At 36.5% G+C, this 20,629-nt stretch overlaps 2 protein-coding genes and 2 pseudogenes across 2 annotated transcripts; 2 read left to right on the top strand and 2 right to left on the bottom strand.

Annotated features, from left to right (window-relative positions):
• Positions 1-299: 299 nt before the first annotated feature.
• Positions 300-3,850, bottom strand: LOC107676586 (actin, alpha skeletal muscle 2-like). Its single transcript, XM_016471160.1, has 7 exons — positions 3,574-3,850; positions 2,467-2,606; positions 2,039-2,363; positions 1,749-1,910; positions 999-1,190; positions 736-917; positions 300-649 (listed from the first exon to the last, which is right to left on the bottom strand). Exons 2-7 carry the CDS (start codon positions 2,593-2,595, stop codon positions 506-508), a joined length of 1,134 nt encoding a protein of 377 aa, XP_016326646.1. The 5' UTR covers positions 2,596-2,606; positions 3,574-3,850; the 3' UTR covers positions 300-505.
• Positions 3,851-5,821: 1,971 nt separating this feature from the next.
• On the bottom strand, positions 5,822-13,875 carry LOC107676605 (ATP-binding cassette sub-family B member 10, mitochondrial-like). The gene is made up of 13 exons (XM_016471185.1): positions 12,974-13,875; positions 12,378-12,578; positions 11,398-11,600; positions 10,926-11,060; positions 10,587-10,733; positions 10,307-10,442; positions 8,324-8,419; positions 8,003-8,212; positions 7,832-7,911; positions 7,565-7,745; positions 7,409-7,452; positions 7,286-7,320; positions 5,822-6,447 (listed from the first exon to the last, which is right to left on the bottom strand). Exons 1-13 carry the CDS (start codon positions 13,392-13,394, stop codon positions 6,192-6,194), a joined length of 2,145 nt encoding a protein of 714 aa, XP_016326671.1. The 5' UTR covers positions 13,395-13,875; the 3' UTR covers positions 5,822-6,191.
• Positions 13,876-15,316: 1,441 nt separating this feature from the next.
• Positions 15,317-16,728, top strand: LOC107676558 (uncharacterized; annotated as a pseudogene).
• Positions 16,729-19,899: 3,171 nt separating this feature from the next.
• Positions 19,900-20,629, top strand: part of LOC107676557 (unhealthy ribosome biogenesis protein 2 homolog) — a 17,573-nt pseudogene continuing 16,843 nt past the window's right edge.

The following is a 20,629-nucleotide window of genomic DNA, read 5'->3' as shown; positions in this document are numbered from 1 at the left end:
ACTTCAATTTTCAAAAACATAAATAATTTGTACACTAAGCAAACTGTGCTGAGAATTTGACTGTATTAGCTATATGTAATTAGAAAATAATTACCGTAGTGAAACATACTTTTTCTAACTAGGACTTATATATAAATATATTTTCCTTTGCAGCAACACTCTAGATCACTATGCTATGCACTATGCAGTCAAGTCGAACAATTTATTAACACAAACACGGCACAAAAGCCAAATACCAAATGATGGACTTTAATAAATTAATGACTATTTATGTACAAATTACAGTCTTGTGATAGATAACATGGTATAATGGTCTTCTGGATCTTGATTGTGTTTGTTTGGACAATGCTAGGGCCTGCCTCATCATGTTCCTGCTTGGTAATCCAGGGTATGTTCATCAAGTAACACATGGGTACAAAATAAATTTGTACCAAAGCTGTCCCATAATGATGAATGTATTCTCCATTATTGCATATTCCACAGCAAATAGATGCAGATGATGGATTTAGAAGCACTTGCGGTGGACAATGCTGGGGCCTGCCTCATCGTATTCCTGCTTGGTGATCCACATCTGCTGGAAGGTGGACAGGGAAGCCAAGATGGAGCCACCGATCCATACAGAGTATTTACGCTCAGGTGGGGCAATGATCTGTCAGAATAAGGAGACACATGAACAGGTTAGTGATGCATTGTGGAGAGTGGGACCATGTTAAAGGATAACCACATATGCATTACCTTGATCTTCATTGTGCTGGGGGCCAAGGCAGTGATCTCCTTCTGCATACGATCAGCAATACCTGGGTACATGGTGGTACCACCTGACAAGACATTGTTGGCATACAGGTCCTTCCTGATGTCAATGTCGCACTTCATGATGCTGTTGTAGGCAGTCTCATGGATTCCAGCAGACTCCATACCTGTTTAGAAACACCTTATTTATAAAACTAAGAGCTGTATGGAAAATTCAGCACTTTATAATAGTGTTTGTCTTTACGCACCAATGAAAGAAGGCTGGAAGAGGGTCTCTGGGCACCGGAAACGCTCGTTACCAATGGTGATGACCTGGCCGTCGGGCAACTCATAGCTCTTCTCCAGGGAAGAGGAAGAGGCGGCAGTGGCCATCTCATTCTCAAAGTCCAGAGCCACGTAGCACAGCTTCTCCTTGATGTCACGGACAATCTCACGCTCAGCTATAAAGAGTTTTAAGTAAGTCAGTTGTTTCTAACATAGCAGAACAAATAACAAATGGATGCACCATAATAAAATTCTGGCAGATACTGACAAGCCAAAAGGTGTTATTAAATTATTAAAGATTAACTCTATATAAGTGTTTTATAAAAAAAAAAAAAGGAGAATTGAGCATGCACAATTATCCAATATTAGCCGATATACTCTACCATTCAAAAGTTTGGTATAGATAAGTGTTTTTGAAAGAAGTCTCCTATGGTCACCACAGATGTATTTATTTAATCAAAAATATAGCAAAAACAGTAAAACTATTAATTTCTTTCAAAAAAAAAAAAAAACTCACTGACTCCAAACTTTGAACGGTAGTGTATATCCAACACTGACTGATGCAATAAATAAAAAAAAAACTTTGGCCAATAACCATTATGGTACTGAAATATTGTGTATCCCTAAACAAATGTAACAAAAATTTATCGAAAGACACATCTGAAGAAACATTTTGAGCTGTTGGGATAAACAGAAGAATGCAACACAGAAATTGTCAAACTGCATTTTCCTACCAGTTGTGACGAAAGAATAACCACGCTCGGTCAGGATCTTCATGAGGTAATCGGTCAGATCGCGACCAGCCAAATCCAGACGCATGATGGCGTGGGGCAGAGCGTAACCCTCATAAATGGGGACATTGTGGGACACACCATCACCAGAGTCCAGCACAATACCTAAAATATAGAAAAAATGGGTCAGAAAAAATTAGCACATTTTGCTATATACAATAAAATTATTTGTAAATCAGATCTTCAACATATATGATTAATGTGAGTGGTTAATGTTAAAATAATTGTCTCACCAGTGGTACGGCCAGAAGCATACAGGGACAGCACAGCCTGAATGGCCACATACATGGCTGGGACGTTGAAGGTCTCAAACATGATCTGGGTCATCTTCTCACGGTTAGCCTTGGGGTTAAGAGGGGCCTCAGTCAGCAGAGTTGGGTGCTCCTCAGGGGCCACGCGGAGCTCGTTGTAGAAGGTGTGGTGCCAGATCTTCTCCATATCGTCCCAGTTGGTAATAATACCATGCTCGATGGGGTACTTCAAAGTGAGGATACCCCTCTTGCTCTGAGCTTCATCTCCTACGTATGAGTCCTTCTGACCCATACCCACCATGACACCCTGGAGGAAAAAATGGGTATTTTTAATGTCACAATATTTAAATGTTGCAGTAGCTTATGCTTATGAATGATATTTACAAAGGGCAAAATGCAGTTGAACAAACCTGGTGACGGGGGCGACCAACGATGGAGGGGAAGACAGCTCTGGGGGCATCATCACCGGCAAAGCCAGCCTTGACCAGGCCTGAACCGTTGTCACACACAAGGGCGGTAGTCTCGTCGTCGTCACACATCTTGATGGAGTCTAATGAGGAACATATCAGCACACAGTCATGGCAGTTTCTAACTTTTTTAGTGAATTGGTGGCTAATTTTATGAATTATTTCATATTTCAATCACAGATTTTAGTACAATCTGCTTACATCCACTGATGGTTAGTTTTAGGGGTTGACCGCCATGCTTTATTTATAAAAATCGTATGTTTCCGTATGAATCACATCATATGAATTCTTACAAAATCATACATAACTTGTAAAATAGTTACAATTTCTAACTAGATTGAGAACACTGACAAATACTGGATTGGATGCAACTTTATGCAAAAAGATAAATTGAATTAAGTGATTCTACAATGCACTGATCAATTTATACACTGCAAAAATGTTTTCATGAGTTTTATGAGTCAGTTTCATGTCTCATTTTCTAAGTCAGAGTTTTTAGCTTTATTTTATTCATCAGTAATGAAATTCTAAATGTTTAAAAGAGCAATAATAGCTGCAATTATGATAGCAGATAACTTATTTTAATTTAAGGCAACAATTACAATTAAATGTTTAAGTTTGGTTGACTTTTTTTTAGTGTACATGGGTAAAGCTATATTGCAACCAATCAATCCAAATCAATAACCACTGAGCAAGTGAGTGTAGTGAGAATAACATTTTAAGTTAGCATTTTGTTATAAATCTATATAGCCCTTAGAATTGAGATATTTCTAATATTGTATAGAAGCACAAATTTATGTTCTAATATGATTCTTACATGCTGTCACATTAAGTATACAAATTATAAACACTGCCAGTGACAACTTCAAAATATACAAATCATATATTATGATATGAATATAATGGAAACATACTTTTGCTAGCTTTTCTTATAATTTATAGCGAACTCTTTATCTGTATCTTGTAGACTTTGTCTTCAAATATAATAGGAAAGTCGCCTTGTCCGCGAAACTACACTAGTAGCGCATGGGTCTAATGCAGTTGTCTTACCTTTCTGATGAAACTCAGTGCTGAACACAGCCGCGGATGGATGCAGTCACGGACTGAACGACCCATGAAAACCTTATATACTCTTCGTGTTCGTCCCCATGCGCACTATTGAGGACGTGTATGTTCAGTTGGAATTTTCCTCATCCTTCAACCATATTAGGCCCTAGCAGGGTAAGCGAGGGGTGACTTCCTAGTGAAGCGGCGTGTCTCCCACTGTCTCCAGGTTCGTAGTTAGCATGAATGTCCTTTTATGGTTTGATAGTCATCATTCCAGGCCCGGCGTGGGGGCGGAACTGATGTTGCTACCAGCCTTGTCCCACATAGTGGTTCGTAGTATATTTCTGTCAATTGTAAAATAGCACGTGTAGAGATTTGTGCACAGCCAATATTTGATCGCATTATTTTCATATAGTTTGCGCAGTGTTGGTAAAGCAAAACAGTATCTCATCAGTAAATCTCCACAGTATCAACAGTTGTATTAATTGTTAGCTGTTTTTTACAAGCTAATAGGTGACTCATTGTCGCGAATGATGTTATAAAACACCTCTCCGGCCAAACATATTTGCAATAATCGTAAACTAAGTCAATATAAGTGAATTGAAGTGTTGATAAGCTTACTTAATATTGCACATATTTTATTTCGTTTCATTGATAACTTGATAGGTATTTATTTATTTATTTGTTATTTTTCTCTGACCTCTATAGTGTATATTCTCGGAAAATTTAAGCTTTAAAATAATAATAAAAGTTTTTATATGCTGTTTTGTTTCTCAAATAAATCTATTTAGTTTTAAGGATTTTTATAGATATTTTTATTGGAAAACAAGACAAAAAAATGCTGATTGTGATTCTTTTTTCTCTCTCTCCAGTGCAGGGAGGTGTGTGGCTGCTCTGCATACTTTACTCAAAAGAGGCCTGTCTCTGTGCAAGCAGATATCCTGCCATAGTTGGCCCTTGAGCTTATGTTGAGCTGAGTGAGTCAGTGAAGGCTGTAGGCAGTCACTGAGGGTAAGCAGCTTACTGCTTCAGCAAACAAAACAATCTGAGCTACAATTTCCCTGCTTCAACTTAATCAGAGCTGGAGATTCAGTTTCTGAGGTTAAGAGAGGGATACAATTTGGGCAATTAATCAATCCACTTTACTATTTGGGTGTAGTAAAATTCATACCAATGTAGTGACCATAACTATTTGAGACAGACTATAATTACAGTAGTATGTCGCTTGCATCAACAGTACTTTGCCATAGTAGATCGAATTCTGTTTGAGAGTTTTTACCTCTTTCGTTTATCCCACTATTGCTGTCACTCTTGGATTCCAAAATACATAGTAATTTATTTTCAACTGTGAACAGCACCCTCTTTTGGCAACTAAACTCATTTATATGTTCTTAAAGACAGGCATGTGGACAGGGCAGTGTTTTAAGTAATCAGTATTTCAAGGTAATGTATTAAGAGTGCAGATAAAACAATAGAAAATAAACAAACAACAGCCAAACATATACATTTCACAAACTGAAACCTAATAAGTTACCACACTAAATATTAAAATCGTCTAAAATTTGGAATAGATTTAATCTTATCCAAATATATAGGTTAAGTAAAAGTTACATTAAAATACCTCTGTCATAGTGTCTGTTCTCAAATACAACTGAGACAATAATATCTATCCTTTTTTCTTTTACAATGGTCCATACACCATTGTAGCTTTGCGGTTTATGATCTAGGCACGATTCACTGACATCTGTGTCATTACCAAAGGCGATAAGAAACGACAGACGCACCATTGTTTCTGTAATCACCCTTACAAAATACTTCATTATCCATATTACTTATGAAACATATGCTGAATGAATTTGTGTACATGAAATTAATTTATGTTTTCATAAACCATTCTTGTGTAAATTTTCCCATTGAATCAAATGCAACAGTTTACTTAGGAATGGATTTCTGTACAGTTTACACAGAAATTAATTCTGCTCGTGTTTCTACTAAGGCCTAGGTACAATTAAATAAATTGATTTTTACCTGTTCCTTAATAAAGGACTGACATGATTTATTACACGTAATAGTTGCAGTAGTATCAAGTAACGTAGTCTTATATTTCAAATCGACCTCATATCCCTTTCAAGCTTTTCCAAAGCTTTTTAAAAAAAATACAATAATGTTTTTCTTGGGCTATGAAAGCATAAAACTATTTAAAAAGCAGTGTTTTTTGTAACTCGGATGTATTACACGTAATAGTTGCAGTAGTATCAAGTAACGTAGTCTTATATTTCAAATCGACCTCATATCCCTTTCAAGCTTTTCCAAAGCTTTTTAAAAAAAATACAATAATGTTTTTCTTGGGCTATGAAAGCATAAAACTATTTAAAAAGCAGTGTTTTTTGTAATTCGGATGAGTATTAAATCATGTCCACAGCATGTATGCTGTGACTGTCTGCCATTGTAATTAACAATGATCAGTATACAACTGGTTTCCAGTTACTTGGCAGTTTATGATAAATAGCTACATTTCAGTCTTAGTCATTTCGGAGTGCTTAAAACACAATCAAACATATGAAAAACCTTTAAACATGTTTGAATTTATGTGCGCTCACTCTGTTGTCTTTAAATTACTCCTATTTAAAGAGAGCCTGTTTCTGTTTGGCCTGCAGGAAGGCCTGCTTCTCCACCAGCTTGCGGAAGAGCCCCTGGTTGTTGGCAAGGAGCTTGGTGTGGCTGCCGATCTCCATCACGCGGTGCTGGTCCAGCACAGCCACGGCATCTGCGCTCTGGATGGTGGAGAGACGGTGAGCGATGATCAACACGGTGCGACTGTGCATCAGCCTCTCTAATGCCTCCTGTACCAGAAACTCATTCTCTGCATCCAGAGCACTGAAACAGAGACCAGGGCAAGTCTTATTATATAGTTATTCTAATCATGACATAAGCCGTAACTCTAGAAACAGATGCATTTTGTGGTTTGAAAATGTGGTTTCTATTTTTAAAGATTTCAAACATAAAGCAATGTTAATGTGAAAGTAAAAAAAAAAGAAAGAAAGTAAACTGCATTGTACATCTCAGGATAAATTAATGAAGGAAAAGTTAATTAATTAATGAACAGGTTGAGAGTTAGACAAGTTTGAGCATTCAACAAGTTTGATTAGCCTTGTGCTAAAGGTAATTTTTAATGATCAGTTCTTATGTACAAAATCATGGCAACAAGGTTCACATGTAAAGATCGTATAGTACTGTACTATTAATGAAACATGATAAAGTGATGATAAAGTCGAGTCTTTAATAAAGATGATAAAGTCGAGACCCTGAAATGATGATGATGTCATGAAGACAATTTATTTTTTGGAGTCGTTAATTATTTTAGAAATGAAAAAAAGACTATAAAATATAAGATTTAGGATTTAGTTAAATATATGAGATTTTAGTAAAAGTATTATTAAAAGTTGTTATCATTTTCAAAGATGATATAAGAATAAAGACTTAAAATCTAGCTTTTATCTCTGTATTTTGTTTTCATTCAAATGTATTTGCTAATACTATATAAAAAGTGAGAGACAGTAGGGAATTACCCATTTAGGAATTTAGAAAGTTATTTCAGAAGATCTCTACAGTTTAAAAATGTTAATTTTTTAACTGGTATGCTACTGCTAATCTATTAGTTAATTTATTTTTAAGTACAAGTTAATTTAGAAGAAGTATTCAAACAACATTTCACCTTGTGGCTTCATCCAATAACAGTATCTTTGGATTCTGTGAAAAGCATGAGAAGATATTCAGTGTTCCTTTGGTAAACAACAAATATTTAAAATTCAGTAAAATACTATAGAGGACAGATTACCTTCAGCAGGGCTCGTGCTATAGCGACTCTTTGTTTTTGTCCACCTGTTCCACAAATCAATGTAGTTATGCATAAATTGTTGGGTGAATTACAAACAGACAAATTTGTCCTGTTACAGACATTAATTTTACTGACGTATCAGAGGTTTATTCATACCTGACAGCAATACCCCTTTCTCTCCTACCACTGTATCATAGCCCTTAGGGAATTCCTGGATGAAGTCATGAGCATTGGCTATCTGCGCTGCCCTGTAGATGTCCTCTACTGTGACCCGACTTGGGTCAGCCGCCCCATAAGCGATGTTCTCAGCAATAGAGCAGGAGAAAAGAACTGGCTCCTACAACAAACAAATTCACACACAGAAATAAGTAAAATGGAGGCAGGAGATTGTCTGATTTTCTTTTTGCTGGTGGCGTTTCTTACCTGGCTTACAGTACCTATGTGACTCCTCAGCCAGTAAGGATTCAAGTCTCGTATATCCCAGCCATCAACAGTGACAACACCTGCATTTGAATCAAAACTACACATTTTCACTTTCATATCAACATACAAAGTATCAACATTTTCCATTACATTCTTACTTTCAGTACTCACCTGAATCAGGATCATAGAGCCGGAGCAACAGTGACACCAGTGTGGATTTGCCTGAACCACTGGATCCCACTACTGCCATTACTGACCCCGCTGGCACAGACAGATTTAGATCTTGGAAGATGGGTGAATCCTTCCTCGTTGGGTAAGCAAAACACACATTACAAAAGTCCAGTTCTCCTTTTAACTGCTCTGGTTTTAACACAAGCCCCTCTAAAGAACAAAAAAATCATTACAGCACTGCTGTTCACATATGAAAAGTTAAACCGTTTTTCATAGGAACTAATGTGCATTTTAGGCATTATTTTAAGAAATTCTTTTTACCACTGAGAGGAAATTCAGGCTTTCTGTCCATGAGTTCCCATAGACGAGTACCAGCACCAAGCCCCTTCATCAACTCTGAGTAGAATGAGCTGAAACCTTAAAATTAATCCACAGAAAAATGACAAGTTGTACTTTAAAAACTTCTACACAGGGCAATAATTACAGCTAATACAGCAACTGGTTTCTACCTATGAGTAAGGCCCAGTGTTGAGATGCTCAACCCCCTAATCCCAGAACTGTGTTGAAAGAAACCTATTCTTTGTCTACTCTCAGGTTGCACACTGACTACAAAAACTATAAAGCATGCCTTGGGACCATAGACTGTAAAAAAAGATGGACGATGCATCTCCAATTCCTTCCACTGTAGAAAAGTAAAGCCAAAACATTCTCAGTATGGCCGCTGTCATCTTGAGAAAATGACGTAATTTGGAGCCAGAGTCTGAGCAGTAGTGATCGTGAGGTGGAGCCGTGGTATCAAAGCCCCGCCCAAACTCCCGCAGACCCTAATTAAAATTTATTAGAAAAACGAACACTTGAAAATACATCAGCATGATAAGAACTACCTAAAATGATGGAAAGCATCTTTGGAAAAAATGTATTTGAAGTGTAATTTGATTTAGTTACAGTACAGGTACTGGAACCAGTTTGGATTTGTTTGGTTTTGTCAACTCGAAACCTACTCTGAAACTTAGTTTATTCAGCTAGCTTCATGCGACAGGCCACTGATGTTATGCTACATTGTGGGAGGCTTTTTTATTTGTTTTTTATTTATTTAGTTCTACAGTGTTTGCTAATTTAACATTTTTTTGTAAGTCATTATATAATAAAGCATGTGGTGTATGCCATGCCTCACCTTTGTTTTTGTTAAAGGGATAGTTCACCTTCAGTTGCTGGTCCCCATTGTGTTGCATAGTGTTTTTGTTTTCCATAGCATGGAAGTCAATGGGGACCAGCAACTTAAAGTGAACTATCCCTTTAATAAACATTACATAAGCTAGTTTGCCATTGTACTGTTTTGCTGTTGAGCTTTTCATTAAGAATAATAATGAATCCATTTTCAGGCATTCATTTTAGTCTTATAAAGTGAAAGATGTAAAGATGTAAGTGCAACAGACAATCTTTTCTTGTAAATTATGACACCAAATTTAAAGGTGAAAGTGAAGGCATCCAACCCCGGCGTTACCAGTAATACTGGTTTTGTTGCAAGTTTATATACCAGTATGACATCCCAAATATTGACAACATTGTGCTGCTTAATATTTTTGTGGAAACTGCAAAACATTTTTTCAGGATTCTTTGATAAATAGAAAGTTTAAAAAATAGCATTTATTTGAAAAATAAATCTTTGTTTAACAGTATACATGTGTTTACTGTAATTTTTGATCAATTTAATGTGTTCTTGCTGAATAAAAATATTAATTTCTTTCAAAAAAAAAAATCTAACTGACCCCTATCCCTTTAATAAACATTACATAAGCTAGTTTGCCATTGTACTGTTTTGCTGTTGAGCTTTTCATTAAGAATAATAATGAATCCATTTTCAGGCATTCATTTTAGTCTTATAAAGTGAAAGATGTAAAGATGTAAGTGCAACAGACAATCTTTTCTTGTAAATTATGACACCAAATTTAAAGGTGAAAGTGAAGGCATCCAACCCCGGCGTTACCAGTAATACTGGTTTTGTTGCAAGTTTATATACCAGTATGACATCCCAAATATTGACAACATTGTGCTGCTTAATATTTTTGTGGAAACTGCAAAACATTTTTTCAGGATTCTTTGATAAATAGAAAGTTTAAAAAATAGCATTTATTTGAAAAATAAATCTTTGTTTAACAGTATACATGTGTTTACTGTAATTTTTGATCAATTTAATGTGTTCTTGCTGAATAAAAATATTAATTTCTTAAAAAAAAAAAAATCTAACACCCCAAACTTTTGAACAGTAGTGTATATTCAGTTTCTCTGAGCTAACATCCTCACCTGCGATGCTGATGCCCACCCAGAAGGCATACATTAGGAAAGAGGAGAGCTGCCCAATGGTCATGGCCTCACTGGCCATCAGCAGACCTCCTTTATACAACACACTCAGGATGATGACATTTCCACTCAGTCCTGTCTGTGAAAGAAATTAAAACATCAGAGCATAACTAGAGAGGTACTGTACTAGACAAGGATCTTAAACTGGCTTACTGATTATGATAATCATTACCTATAATCATTCACACAACTTATATATTTGTACAACAATTAAGTATCTCACCACTCCATAGAATCCAGCAGAAAGCACAGCCTCTTTCTTAGCCAGTTCAAAAATATGGTCAACCTTTTCCGAGTACTTCTGCACCTCCGTCAGCTCTTTTCCAAAAGCCCGGACTGTCCGTATGTTGCTGATCCTCTCTTCTGCCAACTAGGAGATGCAGAGCAGCTATAGAGTAAAATTATCCTTTGGCTACTAGACACTTGTTTATGCTTACAATAGAGCAATGAATTCAGCAATCAAATGATAACTGTCCAAGGCTTACTTCCATACCTATTTTTTTTATTGCACGTCAATAAAACGTGCAATAAAGCTCCATTAAAAGTAAACATGACCTCTTACCTGTGTGGCCTCTGCCAACGCATCCTGTGTGCGCCTTGATATGGATCGTAAAAATTTACCAAAAATTACAGCCAGGCAGGCAATAGGAGGAACAACCATCAGCACAAAAGCTGCCAGACTAGGTGACACATATAACTGAGAAAGAGAAAGAGAAAGTCCAAGAATTGAATTAGTGAGTGATTCATGTAGATGCATTCTAAAGTTCAAACATGAGACATATACTGTAAAGTTCCATGAGGAAACATTAAAAGAAATCAACGTGCATCGACATAAGAATCACTGCATTACTGTATCTTCTGTTTTTAGAAACACATCAGGAAGTAATAAGAGTCAGGTTTTTTTATGTAAGCAAAATTGTGGCATGTGCACCTTTCACATTTCCTTCAGAATATTCTTTAGAAAATGTGGTTAAAATGTGATATTCGTAAAGGGAATAAGCTGCTGAAATGTCAAACTATCACAAGCATCTCACCATCATGCCAACTCCGGCCCCTGCCTGGGCAAGGGAACGCAGGCCATCAGACAGGTTGTCAGTGAGGCAGCGCCCGACGATGGTCGTGTCTGCCGAAAGACGGTTAATGAGCTCACCAGTTCGGGTCTTATCAAAGAATCCCACCTCCTGCATCAGAATCGAGGAGAAAAGGGATTCACGTAACTTTCGCACAATCTGTTGCCCTGTGAAAGTCGAGAAAGGCTTTTTAGACAGCAAACACAGAAATGCATGCTGGTCAACACAAAGAATCAGATGAAATGATTCTAATTTATGGATTTAATGAGACTAAACTAGGCCCAAGCTTTACAAAACAAATAAATTCAATCAGGAAATACATATGGTACTATTCAAAATCTTGGGGTTGATAAAAACTTTTTGGAATTTTTTGAAAGATTCTTATGCTCAGTTGCTCACCAGACTTAATTTATTTGATTAATAAATACAGTAAAACAGTAATATTTTGAAATTATTACAATTCAAAATAACTATTTTCCATTTTTACATTTAAATTAATTCCTGTGTTATTTCAAATGTAATTTATTCCTGTGATGGCAAAGTTGAATTTTCAATCAAAAGTGTCACATGATCCTTCAGAAATCATTCTAATATGCTAATTTCAAGAAACATTTCTTATTATTACCAGTGCTGAAAAGAGTTGTGTTGCTTAATATTTTTGTGGAAACTGAGATACATTTTTTTTCAGGATTCTGAGGAAAGAACAGCATTTATTTGAAATTGAAATCTTTTGTAACATCATAAATGTCTACTTTCACTTTTGATTAATTTAATGCGTCCTTGCTGATTAAACGTATTAATATCTTTAAATAATAATAATAATAAAATAAAAATCTTATTGACCCCAAACTTTTGAATGGTCGTGTAAGCCAAAAAATTCTCCCCAAAACAAGTCCCTACTGCACTACAAATCTTTTATTGTTTCACGTGCATTGAGATTTCACCTGAGATTTGCATGAGGTAAACACGAGCAGCATTTGCAGCGCCCCCGCAGAGGAAGACCCCTGTTAGCATGATACAGAGGGAAGTAAGGGAGGAGGTGAAGTCCTCTGGGGGGCTAGTGTAGATTGTGTCGATAACTTTTCCCAGAAAAAATGGTGCAGACATAGTGACAGAGCTGGAGATCACCAAAAACCCCACGGCAGCTGTGAGGACATTCAGAAGGCCATTTGCAAAATATTATACATTTACAAAAGGTACATTTGCACAAGTGGATATTTCATTTACAAATTTTCTTTTTTATATTTATTTAAAAAATTCTAATATTTACAACATTTACAGAGTAGCTCTAATAACTAATATTTTGACACTTGTGACTAATATTAAGTTAACAGTTACATTGCAGCATATATATTTAGCTATAAAGTGCTACCATCTGATATATATGATATTCGATATATATCTTTGTAAAGGTATCGTTGTACATTTTTTAAGGGATGTTAAACTCTACATTTGGATTAATCTCGGAAAACAGTCAAAACCAATCAAGTGCCTTCAATAATACTAAGTAAATACAGAACATGAGCACAGTTGGACTTGCCCGTCAGTCTCCATCGCTGAGGGTACGCCAGCTGCAGCAACTTGACATCTTCTGAGGGAACACGTAACGGGGTTTCTGAGGTTTTAACTTTACTCTCCTGATTTACCACAGACTTTGCGGTTTGTTTGGAGTCCGTAGATGTGCTATAGAGAGCAACCGTGTGTCTGGAGTGTGTCCACACTCTCTTGGGTAGAAACAACCCTCTGGTTCTGAGACAAGAGAGCCAGGACATGTTCCTTCCCTTACAGACGGGTGACACAAGGACATCAAATGATCCGTTCTTGCACACTTGCCTTTTCCACTGTGTTCTTGAGGTCCGATTAGGCAAATGATACAATGTATCTGACCGACAGCAGGCGATGTTACATTGTTGCAGTTTCCGTACAGTAAATCGTGTCATTCGCAACATTGTCCCATACATTTGGAGAAGAAGACGACCAAAACAAAGTTTACGTCTCTTACCTAATCATATTCTGCCGAAACTTACTGTATAAAGTCAGATGACCGATGTATCGAGCGGTGCTGTAAGCAGTGGAGTATCTGGACACACTCTTGACTGCATGACACTGGGCTCTGTTAAAAAGACTGACTTGTTGCAGCCCAGGGTCGACGGTTACTGAGCATTATCTGTTCCTGACAGTTTACACATCCAGCCCTTGGTTGCGTTATCTTCACACACGCCCAGAGCGTTCACCGGCAGCGCCCTGTCACAAAAACCTGCTGCACGACATCTGTCGGTCAAAGTCAATTATTGTCCCAGTGACAGAAAAGTGGCATTTGGAGTGTTTTAAAATAAAATAGGAATAAAATGGTGACCCCGGTGATTTCCTTAACTTTTGAGGAAGCGAAGTGCTACTACAGCAATGGACATGTCTGTCATAGATGTTAACATGGAGGTGTCGCATTGGATTGGTCAATAGCGCCGCCATCTTGGAAAGGTCAACACGGTTTGAAGTAAATAATTAACCAGGTTTAATGTTTTAATACATTGTTTATATATTCTGAAAGAAATAACTTAATTAATGATTCTATTTATTATGATTTTGTAACAAATATAGTGTGAATGTTTACAGGTTGCTAGATTCATTTATGACCTTTATGTCCATTGCTTTAAAACTGAAGCTTTAAATAAATCGGACCGTGTTTATGATTATCTGTATTATTTACAGATAGCGTTTACCTAATACTCAGTTTTATGTTGACATTTATATCTATTACAATACGCAGAAATGGTCAACCTAATGTTGTAAAAATGCTGCCTGTTGCACATAATATCTTACGGGTTGATATTGACCTTTCCAATATGGCGGACCTGCAAACGCCGCGGCTAATGCGAAATCTACTTATACAATTATGGTCTCTAACGAAACCTCTCTCTATGGAAGCCCGTTTCCGCCAGGTAAGAAAAAAAAATCATGCCATAAAAAGTCGAAATTATGACATACTTAAGTCATAATTACGAGATAAAAAGTTGAAATTATGATTTACTAAATCGAAATTACGAGATTAAAAAAATCGAAATTATGAGATAGAATGTCGAAATTATGACTTAGTAAGTCAAATTATGAGATTTAAAAAGTCGAAGTTATGACTTGCTGGCTCACTTATCTACACGACACACGATTTTGGAAGGCCAGGTCTAATAATGTGAACACGTTATTTTATATGGAATTTTAAACCTGGTTTGATGATATTATTGCCTTAATTAGCGGAACACTGAGTAAACCCACTCTTGAAAGGATTTTAAGCAAATAATTGCATCACCCCACGTAAGTCACAAAATGATTACAGAAGTAGGCCAACACTATTAACAGCAATTATATGATGCAATCAAACTTATTGCAAAATGTGGTAGTTCTGTATGTTGTTTCAGGGTTGGCATCATCTGAGATCCTCTGAGGAAAGCAAAGGTGACACTGACAATGTATGTGAAAAAAGTGTGTCAAAAAATGCTCAAAAGAGTATGCCAAAAATTGAGATGGGATGGATGCATTTTCGAGAAGGTAAGTTTACTCAGGTACGAACAAAAAAAGGTGGGGGTACATGGAAAATTTGTGTGTCAAAGGACACTAGAAAAAAGGATCTACTTGGAAAAAGCTGTCAATTTGTTTTTTCCTGATGAGAAAAGTTCAGAGGGAAACTTCACAGGTTTTGTGGTTGATGTAACAGACTTTAAAGAGCAAGCAGTAGATGACCAGATTACAGTTGGAGAACTTTATGAGCAGACCAAATTACCAGTCTTGCGTTTTTACTTGACAACCAAGAAGAAAATCATCCCTAGTGACACAGTCAGACACACAGTTCCACTTCAGCAGCAAAACAATTGTGCAGAGAGTGGAAAACATGCAAGATTCCTGGTCTCCCACACGTACCATCCAATACCCTGTGTTGACTGAGAATGTAGAGCCAGACCTTGTTTATGTAGGCAGTAGCACTGTATTTGCAGCAGGCAGTGATGATGTTTTTTTGTCCGACTCCATAACTAGCGTGACTGATGTATCAAGTGTGATTGAGATTGATGCAGCCAGACAGCCAGAGGTGGACAATCTGGAGGATAGTGGCACTGTAACAGTCTCCACAGGGCACATCTCTGGGCTGGAAGACACTGCGCTTGATGACACCTTACCTCTTTTAGAGGAATCATATTCTGTTCCTTCTCCAATTGATAACTCACTGGAGCCGTTTGTGCAGAGTGAAATGGTGAAGAAAATTATTGTTATTCATCGCGGCCAGGCCCTTCAACAGCTTATTGCACATTTTTGTGACAAAAGTGTCTTGACAGATAACATATCTATGAAAGTCATTCTTCCTGATGGACGGCTGGAAAATGCTGTTGATGAAGGGGGGGTTTTGAGGGATGTGCTTTCCGAGTTTTGGAATGACTTTTAGGAGCAGTGCACTTTGGGAAATAGTTTTAAGGTCCCTTATCTATGACATGACTTTGGTCAACAAGAGTGGGAAAGCATTGGCCGAATCATTGCATTTGGTTGGCAAAAAGAGAAGTACCTGCCTGTAAAAATAGCACCTGTATTGCTGGAACAGGCAGCCCATGGATGTGTCACGACAAGTCTTGTGGACTGCTTTCTCAAGTATGTTACAGAATCAGACAGAGTGATCCTAGAATCATGCCGTACACATTTTGAAGATGTGGACAAAGAAGAGCTGTTTGAGGTCATGGATCATCATAACTGTCGAAGAGTCCCAACAGCAGATAATATCGAGCAGCTCTTGGAGGAAATGGCACATCAGAAGCTGATTCAAGAACCTGCGTTTGTGATAGAGCAGTGGCATTATGTGCTTGCACCTATGAGAATTGAGCTCCAGGACATTGCAGCTGCCTATGATGAACTCCAACCGACATCAAGAAAGGTCATGAAGTCAATAGCTTACCCTGCTACAATGAATGTACAACAAAAACAGACTGGCAGGTATCTAAGTACATTTCTTGGAGAATCAGATAAACAACACCTGTCCCTTTTCCTTCGGTTTTGCACTGGGTCAGATTTGTTCCTTGGAAAGAACATCACTGTTAGCTTCACACAATTGGAAGGCTTTCAGAGAAGACCCACTGCACACACATGTGGCTGTTACCTGGAGCTGCCTGTGAATTATGATAACTACCCAGAGTTTCGCCATGAAATGAACAAAGTGTTAGAGAGCAACATATGGGTCATGGATATAGTCTAGTACACTTAGTATAGACTTACTATTTAGGAAGGAACTGAAGTTAAGCTTAAACAGCATAATCGAGGTCAAAGCAAGCTTTATTTTTTTACTAAGACAATCTCATCAAGCTCTTCCTGTAAGGAAATATGTATTGAAACAGAGTTGGTAGATGTCTGGAAAGCTGTGTGTGTAGCAGGAGAATCGCACAGAGCATGAATCATGGAACCGGGTAATCAAATCACAGAAAATGTGCAATGAAGAGAATTACATTTTTGGTATGCATAATACATTATAAATATGATTTATAACATTAAAAATACACTAATTGAGCGAGGACGTTAATAAATGATAGGTGAGCCAAGTTAAAATTCCATGTTAGACTACAGGTGACATCTGGTGGACACTTGTGGAAGTGACAGACAAAATTTAGTTACATTTGTTCATCTAATGCAGTGTTTCTCAACCAAGGGTCCGTGGACCCCTAGTGGTCCTTGACGTAGGGCCAGGGGGTCCGTATAAATATTTTTTTTTTTAATAAATTTTGTATATTTTTACATGACCTGTTCCCATGAATGAAAAATCCAATATAGCTGATGATATGGCCAAATACTGGACAAGTCAACTAACTTGAATTATACTTGACTGCATTTGGTCCTCACAAAGACACAAATGATACATAGATGAGTCAGTGTTGTTCTGGGGGTCCTTAAGGATGGTTCTGAATTGGACTGGGGTCCGGTACGCCAAAAGGTTGAGATTCACTGATCTAATGGACTGACAGTAGTAGCCTATGTTATTTTACTTTTAATCTCACCTATTTCGATCTATAATAATTATAGTTAGTTTTGCCTTTAAACACCAGGTCTATGCTACAGTTAAATAAATAAAAAATGTAATATTTATATATTACATTTTCAATAAAATGTATTGAAAATGATCAGGTTTGTGTGTGTGTGTGTGTGTTGTGAAGCCCTGTGTGGACAAAATCTTAGAGCCTTGCTCCATTCAGATTAAATTAAATAATGTTTTTAGATCAACTCCTGCCAGCTTTTCTCGTGTTAATCAGCTATATTTTTTAGTTCTCATAATGCATGGAACAAAATTTGGAAGTTATTGTTAAGCAATAACTTCAAGCAATAACTTAAACTTAAATTAAACAGAATATATTGTTCCAAAGTTTCTCTGTGACAATTTTTAGGTACTGCACGTGTGATACATATATACTTATTAGTTTCATGAATACCTTATCCTGTTGCATTCGCTGTATGATGTCGTCAGAAACGTTTCTTGACTTCAAAAAGTCATAAAGGTCATCCATCCTAGAAGACAAAATGATGTATATGATAATACATCAATGCTGGTTATCAACATAAACTGCTAGAGCTGCTATCAGATCGGTCCGTGTTGCCATCTAGTGGACGGTACGACTATGAACGAACAATAGAAATCACAGTGAGAAATCAAAACTTTTTACACATATAATTTCTTATTTTACAAATAATCAGACTTGGACCAATATGCACATCACATCAACATGGTACCTTATTACTATTAAACATGTAGTAAACACGTATAATAAAAAATACAATTTCATGACAGTACTAAACGTGTTTATGCATTAAAACTGACCAGATTCATATTTTTTGTGGCATTATGGTGTATGAAGTAAAATGTTGGTTTCCATACATGCTACATCATTATTATTATAACTTGCATCTGCAAACTTCAACATTTTCACAGTGTTCTAATTTTCCCATAGTATATTGTTAAAGAACGTTTTAGCCTATGCTCCCAAGTCAATGCTTACATTCTGAACATGATGCTGGATCATTCACATCTAGGCTACATATGCTACGTGAATTATAATCTTTTGATTTTGTGATTCTTTATGTGCAATAGGCCTACTTCTGTAATCTTTTTGTGACTTACGTGGGGTGATGCAATTCTTTGCTTAAAATCCTTTCAAGAGTGGGTTTGCTCAGTGTTCCGCTAATTAAGGCAATAACATCATCAAACCAGGTTTAAAATTCCATATAAAACAACGTGTTCACATTATTAGACCTGGCCTTCCAAAATCGTGTGTCGTGTAGATAAGTGAGCCAGCAAGTCATAACTTCGACTTTTTAAATCTCATAATATGACTTACTAAGTCATAATTTCGACATTCTATCTCATAATTTCGACTTTTTATCTCGTAATTATGACTTACTAAGTCATAATTTCGACATTCTATCTCATAATTTCGATTTTTTTTTAATCTCGTAATTTCGATGTAGTAAATCATAATTTCAACTTTTTATCTCATAATTTAGATTTAGTAGTCATAATTTCAACTTTTTATCTCGTAATTATGACTTAAGTATGTCATAATTTCGACTTTTTAAGGCATGTTTTTTTTTTCATACCTGGCGGAAACGGGCTTCCATACTCTCTCAGACAGGATAAGTCAAAAAGTTTAATCAACATACCACTTGTTAAGCAAGTGTTACATCGATTTACTTGATATCTGTTCATCATTCAGTCCCTATTAAGGGTAACCGACATTTCGGCTTTTAGACATGATTTCATTATCATGCGTAACTTGCTGTAATGTCATGGTTGCTTTGGTCACAAGGTAATTTATACCTACATGTTAGCAAGACGCCGTTCTAAACATTACTGATAATAGCTCCTGACGCAATCCACATATCTACATTTTTTTATTTGTTTTGTTTTGTTTTGTTTTTACAAAACCAGTTTTATATGCTTATTCCATCCTCGATTATTACTGTCTGGTGTTAAAGTGAAGTGGTTAGAGGTCTTTGCAGACTTTGAAACACGTGTGTGATGAGATTGTAAGTAGGCTATTCTGAAAGTTTATCTCATTTGATCAAAAAACTATAACATTTGTTATATTACGGTCCGTTTTATTCAATAAAATCTAACGTTAGCACGCTTTCTGAGATCGTTTCGATGTGATTCGCCAGGGGCTGCCTGCCAGACATCTGCTAGTGTAGTGTGCTTAAAATAATTTACAATCAGAGAGAGGTTACTTTAGCATGATTTTATGTGACTTTTGACGTGGAAAATGGATGTGTTTATGAAAGACTAGTGTTCTCTCTATTCAGATTCGTTTGCATAATAGTTAGCCATGTAATAACAATATTAATAAGAAGAAAATACTATTAATCGCAATAAATAATTTTTATTATGCTATTGTTGTTGTTGTTTATAGCATTACAGTATAAATAAACAAAATGCTTGATAGTTTTGTGGTCGAGATGGAAGATAATGTATTTTCATATTCAAAACTACAGATTTCTCACCTAAAGAACCTCATGGCTGTTATTTCAAAAGTTTAGTAATTTATTCAAACTATATATAAAATAAGTTACATGTAAATACTGTTGTTGGGTTCTTTTCTTCATACTACCAAATAGTGCTATTTATTGGATGACATACAAGTTGCATGGTGTGAATATTGGTTGACAAAAATATTGGTCAAACTGATTGTCTGTCCACCTCTAATTTCAACCTTCTATTAACATTTAATTTGTCTAAAAATGTGTAAACAGAATGATAATCTCTGTTTTTGTTCCTTTAGACATAAAGCTATTTAGATATGGCTGCCATTTACTCGAGAAGGGTCTGGCTGCAGCCTCGCACTTGCACTCTCAGACGTGCATTCTCAGACTTGCAATTTCAGACACTTGCGCTTCCACTAGTGACGTCACTTGCGGGCTTTATTTTTTATTTTGTTCTATTTTTTATTAATTTTTGTTTGAATCTCTCAACATTTTACAACAGTAGCCAGGTGATGAAGACAAGAAAAAACCGTTATTATACAACATTAAGCGTTTTGCTGTATGGGAGGACAAGTGAAAGTTTGCGCATTGTGTTCATAGGCATCTGTTTGCCTTGTAGTACATTAAATAATAACTATACAGGTGCATCTCAATAAATTAGAATGTCGTGGAAAAGTTCATTTCAGTAATTCAACTCAAATTGTGA

Source organism: Sinocyclocheilus anshuiensis, unplaced genomic scaffold (assembly GCF_001515605.1).
Source record: "Sinocyclocheilus anshuiensis isolate Anshui unplaced genomic scaffold, SAMN03320099.WGS_v1.1 scaffold204, whole genome shotgun sequence".
Classification (NCBI taxonomy): domain Eukaryota; kingdom Metazoa; phylum Chordata; class Actinopteri; order Cypriniformes; family Cyprinidae; genus Sinocyclocheilus; species Sinocyclocheilus anshuiensis.
This window is presented reverse-complemented; position numbering and strand designations above follow the sequence as displayed.

Bases quoted from the DNA above. Each gene is read 5' to 3' on its own strand.
- LOC107676586 (XM_016471160.1), bottom strand. From the start codon at position 2,595: ATGTGTGACGACGACGAGACTACCGCCCTTGTGTGTGACAACGGTTCA. The intron at 2,364-2,466 runs GTTTGTTCAACT...TTTTTCCTCCAG, and splicing joins TTGGTCGCCCCCGTCACCAG to GGTGTCATGGTGGGTATGGG. The intron at 1,191-1,748 runs GTAGGAAAATGC...AACTCTTTATAG, and splicing joins TTATTCTTTCGTCACAACTG to CTGAGCGTGAGATTGTCCGT.
- LOC107676605 (XM_016471185.1), bottom strand. From the start codon at position 13,394: ATGTATGGGACAATGTTGCGAATGACACGATTTACTGTACGGAAACTG. The intron at 10,443-10,586 runs GTGAGATACTTA...TTTCTTTCACAG, and splicing joins CTGCTGGATTCTATGGAGTG to ACAGGACTGAGTGGAAATGT. The intron at 8,213-8,323 runs GTAAAAAGAATT...TTTGTTCTTTAG, and splicing joins GCCTGAATTTCCTCTCAGTG to AGGGGCTTGTGTTAAAACCA.